General features: G+C 51.2%; 1 protein-coding gene across 1 annotated transcript in view; it reads right to left on the reverse strand.

The window, feature by feature from the left end:
- Rilpl1 (Rab interacting lysosomal protein like 1) overlaps window positions 1-20,008 on the reverse strand; it is a 31,705-nt gene that overhangs the window by 2,605 nt on the left and 9,092 nt on the right. The window contains 5 exon segments of the mRNA XM_040731334.1: window positions 6,790-6,818; window positions 6,821-6,884; window positions 8,146-8,324; window positions 17,535-17,756; window positions 18,230-18,348. Of these exon segments, the coding sequence (XP_040587268.1) occupies window positions 6,790-6,818; window positions 6,821-6,884; window positions 8,146-8,324; window positions 17,535-17,756; window positions 18,230-18,348 (613 nt within the window).

The following is a 20,008-nucleotide window of genomic DNA, read 5'->3' on the forward strand; positions in this document are numbered from 1 at the left end:
ACCCCAAACACAGACAGTGCCTACAAGGGACACGAGTCTTCGCACAGGCTGCAACGTGGGGTCATCAAGGATCAATCCGGCTGCCACCATGGGCATGACAGCTGTAAAGAGCCTGCTTCCAGAAGCAGATAGACAGAGGAGATAAAAAGACGGCAGTGTGACCAAGAAGCCCGCCTCCCCAGAAGATCCCACTAGAGCTGCATCTACTGTCTGTGTGATAACCCTCCCCTATGTTCCTCAGCAAGTGACCCACGAAGACACAGGGCCCTATCTTTTTTTTTTTTTTTTTTTTGGTTTTTCGAGACAGGGTTTCTCTGTATTGTTTTGAAGGCTCTCCTGGAACTTGCTTTGTAGACCAGGCTGGCCTCGAACTCACAGAGATCCACCTGCCTCTGCCTCCCAAGTGCTGGGATTAAAGGCGTGCGCCACCAACGCCCGGCCAGGGCCCTATCTTAAAAGGACTGGTGACCTTGTACATGGATGAATGTGGACACAGACTTGTGTACAGAGGCAGAGATGGGTGATGTTCCTATAGATAAAAGAAGCACACAGGTCACTAACCCCAAGAGGATAAGCGGCCTGGGACAGTCTCTCCCAAGGAACCAATCATGCTGTAAATCACCCATCTTACTATTACTATTATATATATATATTGGGGGTGAAATTCAGTGCCCTGTGGATTCTGGCTAAACAATCCAACACTGAGATATGGAGATATGCTATTGCCGGCTTTCTTTTCCCCATGGGTGGAGACAACTCAGAGTCTCATGTATCTCAGGCTGGCTTCAATCTCACTACGTAACTAAGAATGACTTTGAACTTCTGATATCTGGGCTTCCACCTCTCAAGGGCTGGGTTTACAGGTTCATGTACTGAAACTCAACCCAAGGCTTCATGCACACTAGGCAAGCACTCTATCAACTGAGCTACAGTCTCAGCCCTTTACAAAATTATTATTATTACTATTACTTTGGTTTTTCAAGACTGAGTTTCTCTGTGTAGCTCTGGCTGTCCTGGAACTCACTCTGTAGACCAGCCTGGCCTCAAACTCAGAGATCCCCTGCCTCTGCCTCCAGAATACTGGGATTAATGGTGTGTGCTACCACTGCACATAGAGATAGCGTCTTTATCTTAAACTGGCCTCATATGTACTATACAACTAAGGTTAGCTTGAACTCCTAATCCTTGTGCCTCTACACCTCCCTGAGGGCTGGGCTTACAGACATAACCATAATTACCACACCAGATCTTATTCCGTATGGTGATGGGATTCGGAACATTATTCATAAACCAAACCAACTGTCGTCACCAACACACACTCTCATGGGCTCCGATGAAGTCCTTGAAGTCCCTCCCTGTGTTTACACCATCTGAGTGTCCCTCACAGAGGAGCTGGGAGCTGCAGTCACCCAGAGGGCCACTCGTACTGACAATGAAGGCCACTTTTTCTTCCTGCTAGCTGCTGGGCACAAGAGGCTTTGGGGACTCCAAGCCACACTACTTTGTACCCACTTTTTTGGGGACACCCACTCAGGGCCCCTGCCCCCCCAACACTGTCATGGCAAAGTAGGAAGCCTCAGACTCCACATATACACTCTGTTTGGAGAGGGTCTGCCCACTTTCAAATACAGGGGCCACACTGATGATAAGAGTTACCTGGAGCATCCCAGGCAGATGATCCCTTTTACTGTTCCTGTGTCACCGGGATGCCCTCTAGAGGTGTAACAGGAATGAAGATATTCCTTTTTTTTTATAATGAGGTGTGATAGAACACACTCTCCTTTCCTTAAATATATAATATTTTTTAATATATAATTTTTTTAAAGACAGGGTTTCTCTGTGTAGCTCTGTAAACCAAGCTGGTCTCACACTCACAGAGATCCACCTGTCACTGCCTCCCGAGTGCTGGGATTAAAGGCGTGCGCCACCAATGCCAGAGGAGACACTTGTCTTTTGCTCTGACCATCAGACTCTGAAAACAAGGAAACACGACTTATCTTTCCAGAGATTTACAAAGCTGACCACCTTACAGTGTGACACTGAAGTGCAGGATGGGCCAGTGATGGGAGGGACCACACCATGGCTAGGACTGCTTAGATGTGCCTATCTGTTACCTTCTTTTCTTTTTTTTAAAACTTAAATTAGAAACAAGCTTGTTTTACATGTCAATCCCAGTTCCCTCTCTCTCCCTTCCTCCCCTGCCCCACCAAACCCCCATCTCCTTTCTGCTCCCCCTAATCTGTTGTTACCTTCCAACCTTCTACTTAAACCTTATCTTGACTTCAGGATCCTGAAGATGTGTGTGTGTGTGTGTGTGTGTGTCTGTCTGTCTGTACCTGTGTCTATCTGTGTGTGTGTTTGTCTGTGTGTCTATACCTCTGTGTCTATCTGTATGTGTGTGTGTGTATTTGTGGTGTGTATCTGTGTCTATCTCTGTATATGTAATCTCAACATGGTCACAATGAATAAATCTCCCTTTTTCTGCTTTTCATGATTAATTTGGCTCTTATAAATGGTTTACTGCAGACAGGTGGCTGAACCTGGCTTGTTGGGGCACAGACTATGACCCCTCAAGTTTGATAAGAGAGGGAATCCTATGACTCCAAAACTGCATCTTAACTATGGTGGACATGGTTTTAATGCCTCCACCCCGGCTGGATGTTTTTGGAAGGCTCAAACCAAACAAAGTCCTAACTCGTGGCATTTCACGGGTTGCTTCGGATAAACTATTCTTGGCTACGGAGTGGTGTGGGGGTAGAAAGCCAGGCACAGAACACACTGTCATCCGTACTGTCGCAGATCGAGGCGGAGCACACTCCAGGGCAAGCCTTTCCGGTCCCTAAGGCCAGCTGTTGCCTTCCTGTCCTCCTCCAGACTACCCCCTTGAGGCTCTGGCCAGCGGAAAGCCATCCTGTGCATGTGTGGGATCGACTCTGAAGCGGGGACCACACAAAAGGGACATTGGTGTTTAGGGTTTGCTGGGGACAAGGCTGAAGTCACTTGAGGCTCCCTTGTGACCTCCATGGGCTGTGCCAACCTGTCCACTCAGGCCAGTGGCCTCACAGTCACAAGCTATTCTTGGACCATCTTCAGGCTGGCTGCTTTGACTGGCAGTGGGAGGTTCTGGTTCCCTTGTTGTGCCCAGTCCAGAAATGTCTGACCTCTTGGACTCAGTGCATTTGAGAGATAAGGGGACCTGGGCAGCCAGCCACTAGCTGGGCCATGAGGATGTGAGAGAGGAAGGGAGAGGTAGGGAAGGGGGTTGTATGGACAAAAGGCTGAGTTCAGAGGCCCAGCTTTGAGTCTTCCCACTTGTACAGATTTGAATGAAGTATGTGGTATCCTTGGGCCTCAGTTTCCTCATCTGAGAAAGGGGGGATACTTGTCCCAGCTCCGAGACTCGTACCACACTCAAGTATGGACTCCCTTTAACTATGCCTGGTGGTTCTTTATTACCTGTTGGGTGACAGAGGTGGGCTGGGGTCAAGGGCCCACAGCTGCAGGTCAAATGCAGGAGAGGATAAAGGGACAGATGGCGAAATAATGATAATAAAAAGGCTGTAGCAGGACCTCCCAGTGGAAGTTGTCATAGGCCACAGATCCTGGTCAGCAGCAGAGGAGGACAAAGCTACCAGTGTTGTCCCTGTGCTGGTCAAAAGCCCTTTGTGCTCCATGGCTGCTCCTGTCACCCCCCAGAAAGCTAGCTGCCACAGAACTGGCCACCTGTGTAGCACAGACAGGAAGAGTGGCCTCGCTCTGTCTTCGTTCCTGTCTTTTTGGGGTTGATAACCCTGTCAGACTCAGAACACCAGGTGTTCCAAGCAACCAGCAACCAGAGGCAAAGCTAAAGCGGAGAGGGGCTTTGGTATGCAGCCGCCTGGGAGAGACTGGCAGATGCTGTGGTCTGGACATATGCTGAAGCAGCAGCACTGCATTGTAGATTTTACCCAATTTGAGACTGGAAAAAAGTAACTGCAATTATTCGTTCTGGGCAGTGGTGGTACACACCTTTAATCCCAGCACTCAGGTGGTGGCGGCAGAGGCAGTTTGGGGCCAGCCTGGTCTACAGAGCAAGTTCCTACAGAGCAAGTTCCAGAGCTACACAGAGAAACCCTGTTTTTTTTTTTTGGTTTTTCGAGACGGGGTTTCTCTGTATTGTTTTGGAGGCTGTCGGTCCAGCCCGGCCTCGAACTCACAGAGATCCGCCTGCCTCTGCCTCCCCAGTGCTGGGATTAAAGGTGTGCGCCACCACCGCCCGGCTGAAAAACCCTGTCTTGGAAGAAAAAACTGTGTGTGTGTGTGTGTGTGCAGTGTGTCTATAGGTCAGGAAACTGATTTGGGGAGTCAGTTCTTCTGCCCACTTTTATGTGGGTTCTGAGTAATTGACTTAGGTCCTCAGGCTTCTTTTTATCTGCTAAACCATCTCACTGGCCTCTGTTTCATTTTTTTAACACCAAGTTCTACTGGGCTCAAATGCACAATGGTCCCACCTTCACCTTTTGAGTGTTCCATACAGCATATGCTAGCACAACAGGCTCAAAAGTCACCCGCTTTTTCATTTTTTGTAAAGCTACAGAGAGAAGAAACAGGAATCCTGTTTTGCTGGTTTTTTGTTTTGTTTTCTAAAGACATGGTCCCAATCTGTAATCTAGGTGCCTCTCAAACTAGTGACAGTCCTGTCTCAGCCTCCCAAATGCTGGAGTTAGAGATGTGAGCTACCATACCTAGGGAAGACAGAATCCGAGGCTGATGTGGCTACCCCATCCACATCCAGGGTCTGAGTTTGCAAGGAGCATGGTTTGGGACAAGCCCACATACAAGCAGTCAGGAGACAGCCAAGCCCACTGCTAGACCAGGCTGGAGAGCCTGGACTGAAGACAGTTTCTTCTCTCTTACACTAAGTGGAGTTTTGATGGCAGATGGAAAAACAAAACCCACCATCAAAACAGCGCTGAGACTTCAGGGGGAGCTTTTCGAAATCAGAGCCTCAGAAGTATTTATATCTCTCTTAGAAGAACTCCAAAACCCAGCAGGGAGGTAGTGCCAGGCTGGCCAGCTCACAGGGGCACTGCAGTATACAACAGCACTCCAGGAAGCTACCTCGCTGTTGAAGGGCCCAGTGTGAGTGGGATGCCACCTGCTGAGGGAGTGGGCCCCATCACACAAACAGCCCACATTCCATCTGCTCAGAACTAGCCAACAATCTCCCAGCGTGGTCACTGGTGTTCAAAGGATAGAATGTATGGGTAGGCTCCACTTCCTCCCCCACCCCATGCTGCCTGCTCTTTCAAAGCTTTCTGCTGGGCTGGGGGGAGAGGCCCCTGGCCTCTTCTATAAGAATAGCCAAAGCCGGGTGTTGGTAGCACACGCCTTTAATCCCAGCACTCGGGAGGCAGAGGCAGGCCGATCTCTGTGAGTTTGAGGCCAGCCTGTTCTACAGATCGAGTTCCAGGACAGCCTCCAAAGCCACAGAGAAACCTTGTCTCGAAAAACCAAAAAAAAAAAAAAAAAAAGAATAGCCAAAGGCCCAGCCCGGGGAGCCCCTTTTAGGCTGGGACACCCCTGGACACTTGAGGTGGTCTACAGGAGGTTTGAATTCAGTACCCTGAGGCCAGGCTTCCTCTGCTGGGCTCTGCCTCGTATAGCAGGATGGACAGTCAGGTGTCTCAGTTGCCTCAAGGGTTCCATAAAAATGACAGTCTTCCACCTAGTGGTGGTGGCGGTGCACGACTTTAATTCTAGCACACAGGAGGCAAAGGCTGGCGGATCTCTGTGAGTTTGAAGCCAGCCTGGTCTACAGTTCCAGGACAGCTAGAGCTACACAGAGAATCCCTGTCTCGTAAAAAAAAAAAAAAAAAAAAAAAAAAGACAGTCTTCCACATACTAGCACCAGGGTGAGGGTCAGGAGTTGACCCACAGTAGGCTCTTGTTGGGCCCAAGATGGCACCTGACAAGGTCAAAAACTCAGCCCTTCCTCTGATAGGCTTCAGGGCCCACAGATCTTCTAAATTTGACACCATTCCAATACTCTCTGTTCTTTTCCAAGGAACATGTCTGTAAACTTCAACGAGAACCAAGGAGATCTACAAAGCCAAGCATTCCTGGAAAGGCTACAGGTCTAGCTGACCACAGGAGCTGCACGCTACGTTTCTGCACGTGCCTCATAGCAACCAGGGCCTGAGTCTGCGTATACGTGGCACCCATGTACCTATGTATACACAATAGCTCAGGGGATCTATCACCACAAAACTCAGAATGGAGTAGACTAGGCCACTCTGAACTTTTTTCTTTTTTAAGATCTTAGGTAGCGCAGGCTGGTCTTGGCTACTTACTATGTAGCCAAGGATGACCTTGAACTTCTGATTCTCCCATTTCTCACCTCCCATATGCTGGGATTCAAGCATGGACCCTTACACCTAGCTACTTAAAGCTGATGTCTCAAGCTCCGAGAATGCCTGAGCCTCCCAACTCCCCCAACTTATTCTGTGTGCCAAACCCAGAGCCAATCCCATGCACTTGGCACACCCACGCAAGCTCCTGAGCCCCAGCCCCTCCCACCCTCCCAGGTGCTCCCCAAATATCTGCCCAGTGACCCCAAGAACTAGTGTTCCAGTCCAAGCAGGGAGATAACCAAAACGCGGGGGGGGGCAAGCCACAGTGTGGGGAGAAGCTGGTCTCAGCCGCTGTGGTTAAGGACAATCCTGAGAGGTGCCCAAGACCTTTCAGGGGTCTCCGGAACCCAGAGTAGCCACGGGCGGCACGGCCACACGAGACAAGCACAACACTTACAGTCGCTTGATCCCAGACTCCGGCTGGGGGGGGACGTTCTTGGGTGAATGACGGGCGGAGGTTGGGGTATTCGATTCTCTTCTTCTATTTCTTCACTGAAGGCATGCAATAGAGGAGTCAAAACAATTCTGTGAGGACTGGAACATTTCCACAGTGGATAGAATGGTTTGCTATGGTGCAAAATTTCTCAATGGGGAGTAAGGTACCCGGGAAGATGACAACCAGGGTTTCTGCCTGGTGGCCTGGGAGGGTAAGTCTGCGGTCCCTCTAGCCAGGGGAGGTGTTCAGAACAAGTACTAGGCCCTCCCTCCCTCCCTTCTCCCCCCCTCCTTTTGATGTGCATGTTGTGCCAATGGTATGCATACCTATAGATATGTATTCATGCCTGAATGCACATGCATGTGTGTGTGTGTGTGTGTGAGAGAGAGAGAGAGACAGAGACAGAGAGAGACAGAGAGACAGAGACAGAGAGAGACAGAGACAGAGACAGCAGGTGCTTGAGGCAAAAGGGCATTAGATATTTTGAGCTGGAGTTACAGACATGCAGTTGTGAGCTGCCTGGTACAGATGCCAGTAATTGAACCTGGATCCTCTGTCAGAGCAATCTTACCCACTGAGTCATCTCTCCATTGTTATTATTCACACTTTCTGTACTGGCCTGTCCTTGGGGTTCTGACAGGACACATCCTCAGCTGCAGCCACTAAGAGTACCACCTGTGCACATTCACTATGCTCCCTTTAAAAGGGCCCTGCCCACCTCCCATCCTTCTCTTTCTGTCCCTCTTCCTCTGTCTCTATCTCTCTCTGCCCCTCTTTCCTCTCTCCTGCTGCTCCTGTCCCCAGAGGCCAGTCTCTCCCCTCCCCTTTCCCCTTTATATGATTCCTTTCTCTAATTAAGAAAAACAAAACAAAACAAAAACAACGCTCTGCTTGAACCCTGTCTCATGGCATCTTTCTCGAGCCACTTTCCTTAAATTACAACATCTATCCCCTCTTTTATTTTTTGAGACAGGGTCTCTCTCTCACCGATTCTTGAGCTCAGGGATTTGGCTAGGCTGGTTGCCAGCCTACACTAGGGACGCACTTGTCTCTCCCTCCCCAGGGCTGGGCAAATGTCTGGGGACCTAAATTCAGGTCCTCCTGTTTGCAGCGTAAACTCTTCACTGACGAAGCCATCTATCTCCTCAGGCCCTCTGACAGACATCTAACGTACTTGGCAAGATGTGCAAGTGGCCGAGTGACCTCTGTAGCATCTATAGGAGTGCTTGGCTGTCTGCTGCACCCATGGGCCTGGGTTTGGGGTGTGGCCGCTAAAGTCGGGCTGGGGTTACTTTCTTCCATGGTGCCTGCCCTCACCTCTTATAGTAGGCCAGCTCCTCTTGCAGCAGGAAAACCTTGGACTTCAGCTCGTTCCTCTCATGCAGCACATCCCGCAGCTCCTGCAGTGTGAACCGGGGGCGGTTGGGGTCCTTGAGGTCCAGGGCGGCCTTCTCTGAGTCTGAAATGCACTCCTCCCCATCCGCCTGCGGCTGTATCTGAAGAAGGTAAGGATGCGCTGTCAAGGGCCTCCTGACAGCCCCCCGCTCCACACGCCTCGGACAGATGCTAGAATTTTCCACCTCCCTGTGGTAGGCGGCCTGCTCAGGTCACTATTTTCAGGGTATGGGCAGCAGCCACCACCTGTGCAGCAGGCTCCTCCGCTGAGCCAGCCCTGCGGCCCGGACCCCCACTCCTCTCAGGGTTCTATTACAGGCAGCAGAGGCGCGTGCCTCCCGCTGTGCCCACGACTGCCGCCCTCTGCCATCTGTAGCTCTTCCTCCTCCACCATCCCCTCCCACACTCTCTCGCAGACCTCTGCTAATTTGGTCAACGTGTGTGGAAGCACAGCCTAGACTCCTTCTTGGTACCGTTTTCAGTTAACAACAAGTCCTGTCGCTTTCCGTGACAGGCCCTCTGGTCGAATCCCTCCTTCCTCAGGGGCTCCTGCCATCTTGCTGGCGTTCAGAGCCTGGCAGGGGGAGTATGGCTGTCTGTACTGCATGCCACACAGACAGATCTCAGTACCGTTCTGCATCACCTGTCCTGCTTCAGATCACAACTTATTCTCCGCCCACCTCCCTCCAGAGCCCGGCAGCCTTTCACACGGAGTTTACCGGCGCCCGACTCTAATCCTGTCACACGGGTGGCTGAGGCAGGAAGGGTGCCTGGAGTTCAAGGACAACCTGAACTGTGCAATGAGTTTCAAGTCAATCCGGGCCACGCAGTGAGTTTGAGGCCAGCCTGGGCTACATAGACTTAAAGCCAGCCTGGGCACAGTGTGAGATCTTGTCTCAAAAAAAAAAAAGAAAAAAATAATTTCATACAGTAACACTTAATATTTTGTACCGCTAATTCCAAGACACCATCCACAGGAGACATGCCCTGCTCAGTAAGCAGTCATTCACCATTCCTCCCTCTTTCAGTCTCAGGCCCTGCAGGAAGCCTGCCCTCTCGTGTCTCCCGACACGGTCATTTAGACATTTCCCATCATGCACCTGCTTCTTCTAGTCAACCTTATGTTTCGTCCACGTACATCCCGCGTCAGAGAGTCATCCCTTCTAACGGCTGGATAAGAGTACACAGCATGGAAGGCGTGCATGCTCCCATCCTGGGATGGATGGACATGTAGGTGGCTTCCTCTCCTTGGGCGTAAATCCCAGTGTCCAATCCTGGTGGGGTAGCTGTCTTCCATCCCTAAGAAACGTGCCCAGGTGTGTGAACAGCTGTGTGTCTTTAACTTTCTGACCTCTACTTTCTTTTCTTTTTTTTTGGTTTTTTCCAGACAGGGTTTCTCGGTGTAACCTTGGATGTCCAGAACTCACTCTGTAGACCAGGCTGGTCTAGAACTCACAGAGATCCTCCGCTGCCTCCCTGGGATTGAAGGCCTGTGCCCCCACTGCCTGGCCTGAGTTCTCTTTTCTGTACCAAAGTGCTTCCCACAGCAAATGCACCGTTTTATGCTCTCACCAGCCACACTAAGGGTCCTGGTTCTCCACCTTCTACACAACACTTGTCAGTGTCTATTTATTGTGTGCATTTAAGAGTGCTCTACAGAGAGCACATGGTGGTCAAAGGGCAACTTTTGGGGAGTCAGTTCTTTCTTTTGACCATGTGGGTCCTGGGTACCAAGCTCCAGCGGTCAGGCCTGGCAGCAAGTACCTTTGCCTGCCGAGCCATCTCGACAGCTGTCCTGGCTAGTTTTAGGTCAACTGGACACAAGCTAGAGTCATCTAAAAGGAGGGAACCTCAATTGAGAAAATTCCTCTGTAAGATCCAGCCGTAGGACGTTTTCTTAATTAGTGATTCATGAGGAGGGGCCAGCCCATTGTGGGTGGGGCCACCCCTGGGCTGGTGGTCCTGGGTTCTGTAAGAAAGCAGGCTGAGCAAACAAACCACGGAGAGCATACCAGAAAGCAGCACCCCTCATGGCTGCTGCCTCCAGGTTCCTGCCCTGACTTCCTTCAGTGATGAACAGCAATGTGGAAGTGTGAACCACATAAACCATTTCCTCCTGAAGTAGCTTTGGACACTGTGTTTCATCACAGCGATAGTCACCCTAAGAGGTTGGCCCATTATCTTCTTTTCAGAGACAGGTTCTCATTTGTAGCACACTGGCTGGAACCCACATCAACCTTCCTGCCTCGGCCTCTGGAATGCTGGGATAACAGGTGTGGGCCACTGAACACTCCTTTCTCTCCCTCCCCTCCCCTTTCCTAACACTTGGGGTACTAGGACCTTGTATATGCTGGGACAAGCTCCCCACTCCCCTGGCCCAAGCCAGCAAGCCAAATGCCAAGTGGTCCATTTCTTCCATTCAGTGTCTGACACCCAAGAGCCTTCAGTGTCCGTACACACCAAAGCCAGGATGTTGTAGAATGAGAAGGCAGAGTTGGGCAACACACCCTTCCCGAGCCCCTCAACCCCGGCAGGGTGAAGGGGACTCCAGATAGGGCAATGGCTCATGGCCGAGTAGCCAAGGACTCCAGGAGGCTGAGCTGGACAGGCTGTTCTGGGGAAGGGACATCTGAAAGGAGATACCGCCTGCTGGGCAGGGCAGCTGAGCTATGGGGACGGTCAAGGTGGTCGGGGGGTGGGTGGGGACGGCTCTGCCCATACCTACAGCTGAAGCCAGAGCCACTGCACAGGAGGTGGGCAGTAGGAGAAGAAACATGACGCCTGTGTCCCCCCTACTCAGCATTTGGAGATAGTCTCCTAGTAAGGCTACCCCACAGCCTGTTACAGCCTGTGCCAAAGCCTCATTCCTTTTTATGGCTGTGTAATATTCTACTGTGAGGCAAACCTTTAGTATTATCTGTGACTGCTGAGGCCACACCATCAGGGGCTGGCCACCTCCCCGAACAGTGCCCTGTGTTCTGGACACCCGGAATTTTACTAAGCACTCCGTGCCTTGCTGCCATGGAACTAAGAACTGGGAACAGACTGGAATTGAACAGCAGGATCAAGAGAGACACACACAAGCCGGGCGTTGGTGGCCCACGCCTTTAATCCCAGCACTCGGGAGGCAGAGACAGGTGGATCACTGTGAGTTCGAGACCAGCCTGGTCTACCGAGTGAGTTCCAGGACAGCCTCCAAAACAATACAGAGAAACCCTGTCTGGAAAAACCAAAAAAAAAAAAAAAAAGAGAGAGAGAGAGAGAGAGAGAGAGACAAATACACCAGTAAGTGAGGATTGAGTGAGGTGCTCCCTATAAATGGGGTGCTGATGCACGTGTAGGAGTTTTCCACCAACTCTCAGCATCAGAGGCATAGGCCAAAGGTTGCAAACCAGAGTCCCTAGGGCTGCACAGTGTTCCTCACATTGGTTTAGGCCCCTGCTGTGCCACATCTACTGAATTAGCTGTTAACTGTTTTAAGATCTGGAGATTCAAATTCCAAATCCTCCTGCCTCAGCATCTCTAGTACTGGGTTTACAAGTGTATACCATCATGCCCCAGTGAACCTAGTGATGTTTCTTTTTGTTTCTGTTTTTTTTTTTTTTTTTTGGTTTTTCAAGACAGGGTTTCTCTGTGTAGCCCTGGTTGTCCTGGAACTCGCTCTGTAGATCAGGCTGGCCTTGAGCTCTCAGAGATCCGCCTGCCTCTGCCATCTGAGTGCTGGGACTAAAGGGATGCGCCCCCACCCCCTGCAAACCCACCCTGACACACAGGGTCCCCCTGTTTCTCAGCAGTGGCTATGTTCAGCCAAGACACAGAAAGGCAGAGGTGGAGAAATGGCTCAGAGGTTAACAGCACTGGTTGTCCTAGAGGCCCTGAGTTCAATTCCCAGCACCTAACATGGCAGCTCACAACTGTCTGGAACTGTAGCCCTCATGGGATCTGATGCCCTCTTCTGGTATGTAGAGATACATGAATAAAACAACCACACACATTAAATAAATAAATATCTTTAGGGAAAAAAAGGCATAGGGAGGTTCCTCTGGCCTGGAGCAGTGGCTCTTTGTGGCAGTAAGCATTAATCCCCCTAGTGCTTAGGTGATTCTTAGCTGGATGTGTTGCAGTTTTGCCTCTGAGTGTTCATGCCTGGAGTGTGGGGAGAACTGAGTTCTACCAGCCATGACTGTAGCCCGTGAGCAGCCTGAGCAAGGTCTCTCCCAGCTGGAAAGCTTGAAGCAGTTCCTTCCAACATGGTCATCAAGCCAATCAGAGGTCCTTCTAGGTTCATTCCACAAGGGGCTGTAGGGTGGCTCAGGTTATCTCAGATAAACTGCTCCCTGAGGGCTCTCTGGGCACAGGCGCCAGGAGGTGCCTGGAGGCCCCAGGAGACCATTACAGGTCAGAGCCTCTAGCCTGAGGCCTGGCCTCCTGGGAAGGCTCAACTGTGGGATCACGGGAGCCTGGTGTTCATAGTTCACAGCATCCTGGACCCAGGACCCAGCATCTAAACCCTGGCTCAACCCAGCTACCAGTTTCTCTATGTAGCCCAGACAACATAGTGAGTTCCAAGACAGCCCAGACTATGTAGAGAAACCCACTCTCACAAAACTAGCAAAAATTTAAAAAAAGGGGGGGAGCTTCTTCTCCAGCTCCAAATTCCTCTATAGCTCCCATCTCCCTTCCCCAGCCCTGCCCCAGGACTGAACTGCGTCCAGTCACATGCTGCATTCCCAGGCCTGGTTCCCGGCTGTTCCCTGCCTGGAATAGCTTGCTCCACATTCCACTGGAAACCTGCCCACCTGACCTGTCCCTACCTCCCCTCCTCCCCGTGCAAGGGCAAGCACTCTTGTCACTGAGCGTGAGTGCTTCAGAGAACCTTCTAGAAGTATGAGGGCCAGCGGGCCACGCCTCCCCACTCCACTGCCCCCTCTCCTAACGCCCACATTCCTCTACATGGGCTGCATAAGAGCCTGAACCAGTGGCTCAGGGCTGTCCCCCCCATCTGCCAGAAGCCCCAGGTCTCATGCAACCCTGACGCACTCCTGTTTGATTAACAAGCACCCAGGACTTCACACAACTCTGAGGCCAACCTGGCAGAGTGATCCAGAACATGGACAGCCTTGATTTTATACCCCATTTTTTTCTATTTTTCTTTTTTTTTTTAAAGATTCATTTATTTATTACATATACAGTGTTCTGCCTACATGCCAGAAGAGGACCCAGACTGAATTGTAGATGGTTGTGAGCCACCATGTGGTTGCTGGGAATTGAACTCAGGACCCCTAGAAGAACACCCAGTGCTCTTAACCTCTGAGCCATCTCTCCAGCCCCTTTTTTCTATTTTTCTATTCGTATGCACGCAGAGGTGTCTTCCTCCATCACTCTCCACTTTGTTTAGCTCGGCAGTTCTGCTAGACTGGCTGGCTGTGGAGGTGCTGACACAGACACCCCTGTCTCGGGCCCTCCGCAGTGCTGGAATTATAGGCAGCAGCCCCATCTGGCTTTTTATATGTCGGTGCTAAGGATCCAAATTCAGGTCTCCAAACTCAAGTCCTCCTGTCTGCAGGGCACGGGCTTTATCAAAAGCCATCTCCCAGCCCTTCTCTTCCTTTCTTCTCAAGTCCTCAGCTGCCAGAAAGGGAAGGCAAAACCAGCTCCTGCGGCCAGTTGGTGCAAAATGTCCCTGTTTTCCTTAAGGGAGGGACCTGGAGCAGGGCTGGGAATCACATGGTTCTTAGGGTGATGCCCTTGGGTACCCAGGTTTAGACCAGCCCTGTCTTGGCAGAAGGAGAGAGGCCTGAGTTTCTGGGGCAAGAATGTGGCATGGGTACCCCCGACTGTGGCCTAGTGGCTCTGTCTTGGGCATGCGCCTTCACCCTGATGTGACTCTGGTCCAGCCTTTGACTTCAGTCATTGGTACCTACCACACCTCACGTCCCCTGAACCCTGCTCTCTATCAAACCCCAGGGCTCATCGTACCTGCAGACTCTGTGTCAAGGGACCCCCATGCATTTCTGCTGCAGCTCAGAGCCTGTACTGGCATTCACAGCCCCCTTGTGCTCCAGAGGGCAGCTCTGACCCGGGCCTACCCACCCACACCCCTGTGCTTTCCCCTAAATCTCCAGAGTTCTGCTTGGTGTCCACCTAGCTTGTGGACCCCTTGACAACAGCCAGGGGCTCAGGAGGGGATAGCACCTATCTTTAGGCCTCTCCACACAGGCCTGACTCAGTGACAAGCCAGGCCTGAAGACTTCTGCTGGGATTCTAGGGAAAAGGGCTTGCCCAGCAGGTTCCTATCAGGGATCATGTCATAGCCAGAGCCCACCTGAGATGGAAACCAACTTAGAGGCAACAAAAACCAAACAGGCCTGAGTCAGAATTCCTGCTACCATCCTCTGAACACCTGGAACCAACCGTACCTGAAGCTGTCCTGACCTTCAAGCTTCAGTCAGTCACACAGACAATCACCTTTCTCTCTCTCTGTCAACATGTAACTTGACTTATGACACCATACGCCCTAATCAGGCCCTAACCCTGTCCCTCTAAAGATGGCTTCTTCCTTCTCTCCCCAGATTCTAGTCCTTCAGAAGCAGCTGTCCCAGATTCTTTGGCTTGGCAAAGACTTCCCAGGCTGGAACTTGGCGGCCTGTAAGTTCATCTGCTTTGTGGGGTGTCTAGTGAGGCATGTCCACCTGAAACTGTTAGTGTACACCCAGGGAAAGAAAATGCAAGCCCTGACTGTCCCTGGGTCCACTGGGGACTGTCTCACTTTCAACCTATGGAAGAGCCAGCATCTCTTCCCTGAGACCCCGCCCTCCCACACTCGCACACAGGCATGGCAGCTGCAGAAAAGCTGCGCCTTGGAAGCTCTGCCGGCTGTTGGCATTACAAACCCATTTTGGGGGATCCAAGCCCCACTTGGGAACTGTCTGTGTCAGATCCACTGCCCCCTGGGTCTCCTGACAGCTCTGTCCCATGGGCAGGGCGGCCTCCAGAGCTCACTTTCTGCCTCTGTCTTCTTGTTTGCATCTTCAGAGCATTCGAGGCACACATAGCATGTGGCCTTTAGCCACTCTGGGGTAAGACTTAGTGGATAAATGTTCCCAGTGTTACCCCACGGAAAGGCAGCTCTGAGAGGGCCTGTGTACTTCCTAGCAGCCCCAGCAGGACTGAGTGTCCTCAGCCTGGGGTGTGGCCTTGTCACCAGGTCTCCTGATCACCTTTCCCCCTTCCGTCACACACTGCCTCAGGGGTCACCTCTCAAATGTAGGTCTTGCTGGAAGCCCTGGTCACCAGTTCTTCCTGAGAGAAACAAGTGAGGACAATGTCTCACTACCTGGATAGTCTCTCCCTCTCCAGGGTGGCTATGCTGGAGCTCAAGCCTTCCCTCTTTTTTTTTCTTGAGACAGGGTTTCTCTCTGTAGTCCCGACTGGAATTCACTCTGTAGACCAGGCTGGCCTCAAACTCACAGAGATTTGCCTGCTTCTGCTTCCCGAGTGCTGGGATTAAAGGAGTGCGACACCATCCCCCAGCTTGTCCTTCCCTTCTATATGAGGCCATAAACATCTGGGACACCCTGCCTCCCATGGGAGTTTGTGCACACACACACACACACACACACACACACACACACACACACACACACACACACACACAGAGCACCTGCCAAACCCTCAGATGCACACAAACTCCTCTCTGTCAGGAGCCTGCAGGCCTGGCCCCAACCTCCACCTGGACAGCACAGACAGCCTCTTGCTCCCCTACACCGCACAGCACCCACCTTCATCTTGATGTCCCTGAGGCCCTCCTGCCACAGGGTCTTTGCACAGGTGTTTCTTCCTACCGGGACCTCATTCCCCCTCCTCCTCCCTTATCCTTATTGAATCTGCCAATCATCTCCTACAAAAGGGGTCCACCCCAGACAAACCCACATGGCAGAAGAGAATGTTGTCCCCCTGACCTCTACACACTGTGGCACATTCAAGTGTACAACACAGTAAATAACTGTTAAAATAATCCATATGTAATTCACATACCATAACATCTACCCTTCAAACAATAAAGTCCAGGGATTTTCAGAGTATTCCGAGGTGTGCAACCACCACCACTGTCTAATTCCAGAACTTTTTCTTCATCCCCAAAGAAACCCTGTTGCCCATCAGCCAATCACCACTGCCCTAGTCCCCTACCTATACTCTGTCCTGGATCTGCCCAATCCAGAAATCTCAGATACACGGAGTCACACAGCATGTGGCCTTCCATGTCTGGCCTACTCTCACTCATCATGAACACTTCAAAGTTCACCTATGGGGTATTAGAGCGTGCTCATGACTCAAGTATTTTTCAGGGCTGAGTCATATTCCACACCATGACCACATTTCCTTATTCACTTCCTAATAGGGTATTCTTTCCATCTGTCAGAGATGATGAGTAATGCTACTGTGAGTATCTGGGTAGTTTTTGCTCCTGGGTTTTATGTTTGCTTTTGACACAGGGTCTCACACAGCTCAGGTTAATCCAGAATTTGACACAAAGTCAAGGATGATCTTAAATTCCTAATTCTTCACTCTTACCTTCCTGAGTGCTAGGGTTCCAGGCATGAGCCATTGAGCCAGCTTGCACAAGTTTGTTTTTTTCTAAATGTGTATATGTGTGTATGTGCATGTGAATATGTGTACATATGGATGCAGGTTCTCACTGAGGCCAGAAGAGGGCAACAGATACCCTGGGGCTGGAGTTACAGGCAGTTGTGTGCCTCCAAATGTGGGGTGTAAGAAATAAACCAGGGTCCTCTGGAAGAGCAGTAGATGCTTTTAACTGCTGAGCCATCTCTCCAGGCCTCTGTACACATTTTTACACGGACACATGCTCAGTTCACTTGGGTATCTGTCTAGAACTTCCAGTCCCTATAAACATGCTCCATGGGACAGCAGCCAGAGCTAGGCAATTCTTACCATTCCATTCTCTGTGCCTGATACACCGTCAACAGTCACTTGAATGAATGAATGAATGAATGAATGAATGAATGAAGCTCAGTAGCCATTACTGAATTGTATTGCATGCCCTCTGGAATGCTGGAGACCTGGGCTTCAGGCCCAGCTCTGCCCAATTGTGTGTCCTCAGGCCAGCAGCGTGCGTTGTGTGTGTGTGTGTGTGTGTGTGTGTGTGTGTGTGTGTGTGTGTGTGTGTGTGTGTGTGTGTGCCTCCTACCTTCTCAGGTATAATGGGAGAAAACAAGCCAATTCTTCCTACGTGAGACTGGCCCACAACTCGGATTCTCACACCACCTCAACCCCAGCCTGCTGCTCACCTGGGCCTCCTCCTCCCCATTGTGGCTGTGCTCGCCCTGCAGCCTCTCTCGAAGCTTCCCGAGCTCTGCCCGCAGGCTGCCCATCTCCTGCTCCTTGGTCTGCAGATCTGCCTCAAGCTCCACCTTCTGTTCAATCAGGGCCTTCCCCTGGGCCTCCACCACCGTGACCCGGTGCCGAAGGTCGTGGTTGATCTTCATCAGCCTCGTCTGCTGCTGCTGCAGCTGTGGAGAGGAAGAGGCACCGAGTGAGGCTGCCATGTGCAGTAAACCAGGCTGTGTGTGTGCAGCACGAGCGAAACCCTCTTTGAGTAGAACATGAACATCATAAGCATCTTTCAAATTCGTTTCTATTTTTATGGCTGTCGACAAGGAATGATATACACATGGGCTTTTTTTTAAAGACTTATTTATTTATGTGGCCATGTGTTTTGCCTGTGTGTATGTCTTCACGCCACATATGTGCCTGTGAAGGCCAGAAGAAGGTGTCAGATCTCCTAAGACTGGAGTTGCAAACAGTTACGACCTGTCATGTGGGTGCTGGGAATTGAACTTGACTCCTGTGGAGGAGCAGCCAGTGCTCTTAACTATCCAGCCATCTCTCCAGCCCCCTCCCACGGTTTGTGAATGGAGCACCCTCGCTCTCGCTGCTGCCCTGAAGGAGCGGAAGCAGACTCAGGTTAGCGTCGGTCACTTACGGCCTCGACGTCCTCATTCTTGAGGCCGAGCTCCCTGTCTTTGGCTCGGATCTCATCCCTCTGCTTGTCCACCACTTCCTTCAGCCTCTTCATGACCTGCCGCTCACGCTCTGACATGCCTGGGTGAGGGTGAGACTGCCGGTGAGCCCCTCCCCTTGGCTTGTGTCACACTGCAAGCGGGCCAGAGCTCTCCCCTACGTGCCCCACACACCCTCCATACACCCCGGTGCCTGACCCTGCCTTCAGTCCTGACAAGCACGCTCCTACCTCACGCTCCTCCCTCACCATCATTCCCTCTGCCTACGGCTCTCCCTTCTGACCTCCTTGGGATCACCGAGCAGAAGACTCCTCTCGTTGGTCCCTTCTGTACAACGGCTCCCCTCCCTCACCAGGAAACACTTCCACCGGACAACAGCAACACATCATAGACATGACCCCTCACGGCGACCTAGAGGTCAGCCTCCAAAGTTCGCACTGCTACTGAAAGCCACATTTGGCCTGTGTGGCTCTGGGCTCTCTTCTGCCTCTGTTTCCAAAGTCATAAAATGGGACGCTGGAAACTTGGAGAATGGGTAGAGCCAACACACACACACACAACACCATGAGGACACAGCATTTGGTGGGTAGCATGGACAGCTCCACTCCACTACTCCTGTAGTGGCAGGTGAGGTACTGAGGAGCAGGCCTCCCACCCATAAGGTGCCTTTCAGATATTTGATGAAGCAGGGTGTAGTGATACAAGCCTTTAATCCCAGTACTTTGGAGGCAGAGGCAGGCAGATCTCTGTTAGTTCCAGATCAGCCCGGTCTTCAGAGCGAGTTCTAGGACAGCCTCCAAAACAATATAGAGAAACCCTGTCTCGAAAAACCAAAGGAAAAAAAAAACCCAAACAAATAAAAGTGACTGTATGGTCAGCTTTGCTCCATTCCTGGTGACGAAATCAATCCCCAGAGACCAATGCCATTGGCAGATCCACACCTGCAACCCCTCTGCCCTGTGCTGGACCCTCAGTTCGCAGCCCTGTGTGCTGACAGCTCTCTAGCTGGCCAGATTCCCACAGACATCCAGAGGGGATTTCTGTTTTGTCTTGTTTTCATTTTTCTGAGACAGTTTGTCTATATAGTCCTGTCTGTCCTGTGATTCCATCTTAGACCAGGCTGGCCTGGAACTCACAGAGATCTGCCTGCCTCTGCTTCCCGAGTGCTGGGATTAAAGGTAAGTGGCAGCCGGGCATTGATGGCGCACACCTTTAATCCCAGCACTCCGGAGGCAGAGGCAGAGGCAGGTGGATCTCTGTGAATTCCAGGCCAGCCTGGTCTACAGAGCAAGTTCCAGGACAGCCTCCAAAACAATACAGAGAAAGCCTGTCCCAAAAAACCAAAAAATATAAACAATAAAAATAAATAAAAATAAAAAAGGTGAACGGCAGAGGGGATTTTTTCAATTACTTATTTTTATTTTATGTGCATTGATGCTTTCCCTGAATGTATGTCTGGAGTTACAGTTGTGAGCTGCCACGTGGGTGCTGGGAATTGAACTCAGAACCTCCTGGAAAAGCAGCCAGTGCTCCCAAAAGCTGAACCATCGCTCCAGCCCCGAGGGGATTTTTTTTAATCTGTAAGGCTTCTGTGGTGACATAAGAGACCTGAACACAGCACCTGCCTCTACTCAGAAATCCAGTTGCCCAGGTAGGCACAGCCCTCTGAGCCCTCCTCCCCCTGGCTCACCTGCTCATCTGACCCCTGCACTAAGTCCTCAGAAGGCCCTTGCTCCCCCTAC

The sequence above is a fragment of the Mesocricetus auratus genome, unplaced genomic scaffold, assembly GCF_017639785.1.
Source record: "Mesocricetus auratus isolate SY011 unplaced genomic scaffold, BCM_Maur_2.0 Super-Scaffold_100025, whole genome shotgun sequence".
Taxonomy (NCBI): Eukaryota; Metazoa; Chordata; class Mammalia; order Rodentia; family Cricetidae; genus Mesocricetus; species Mesocricetus auratus.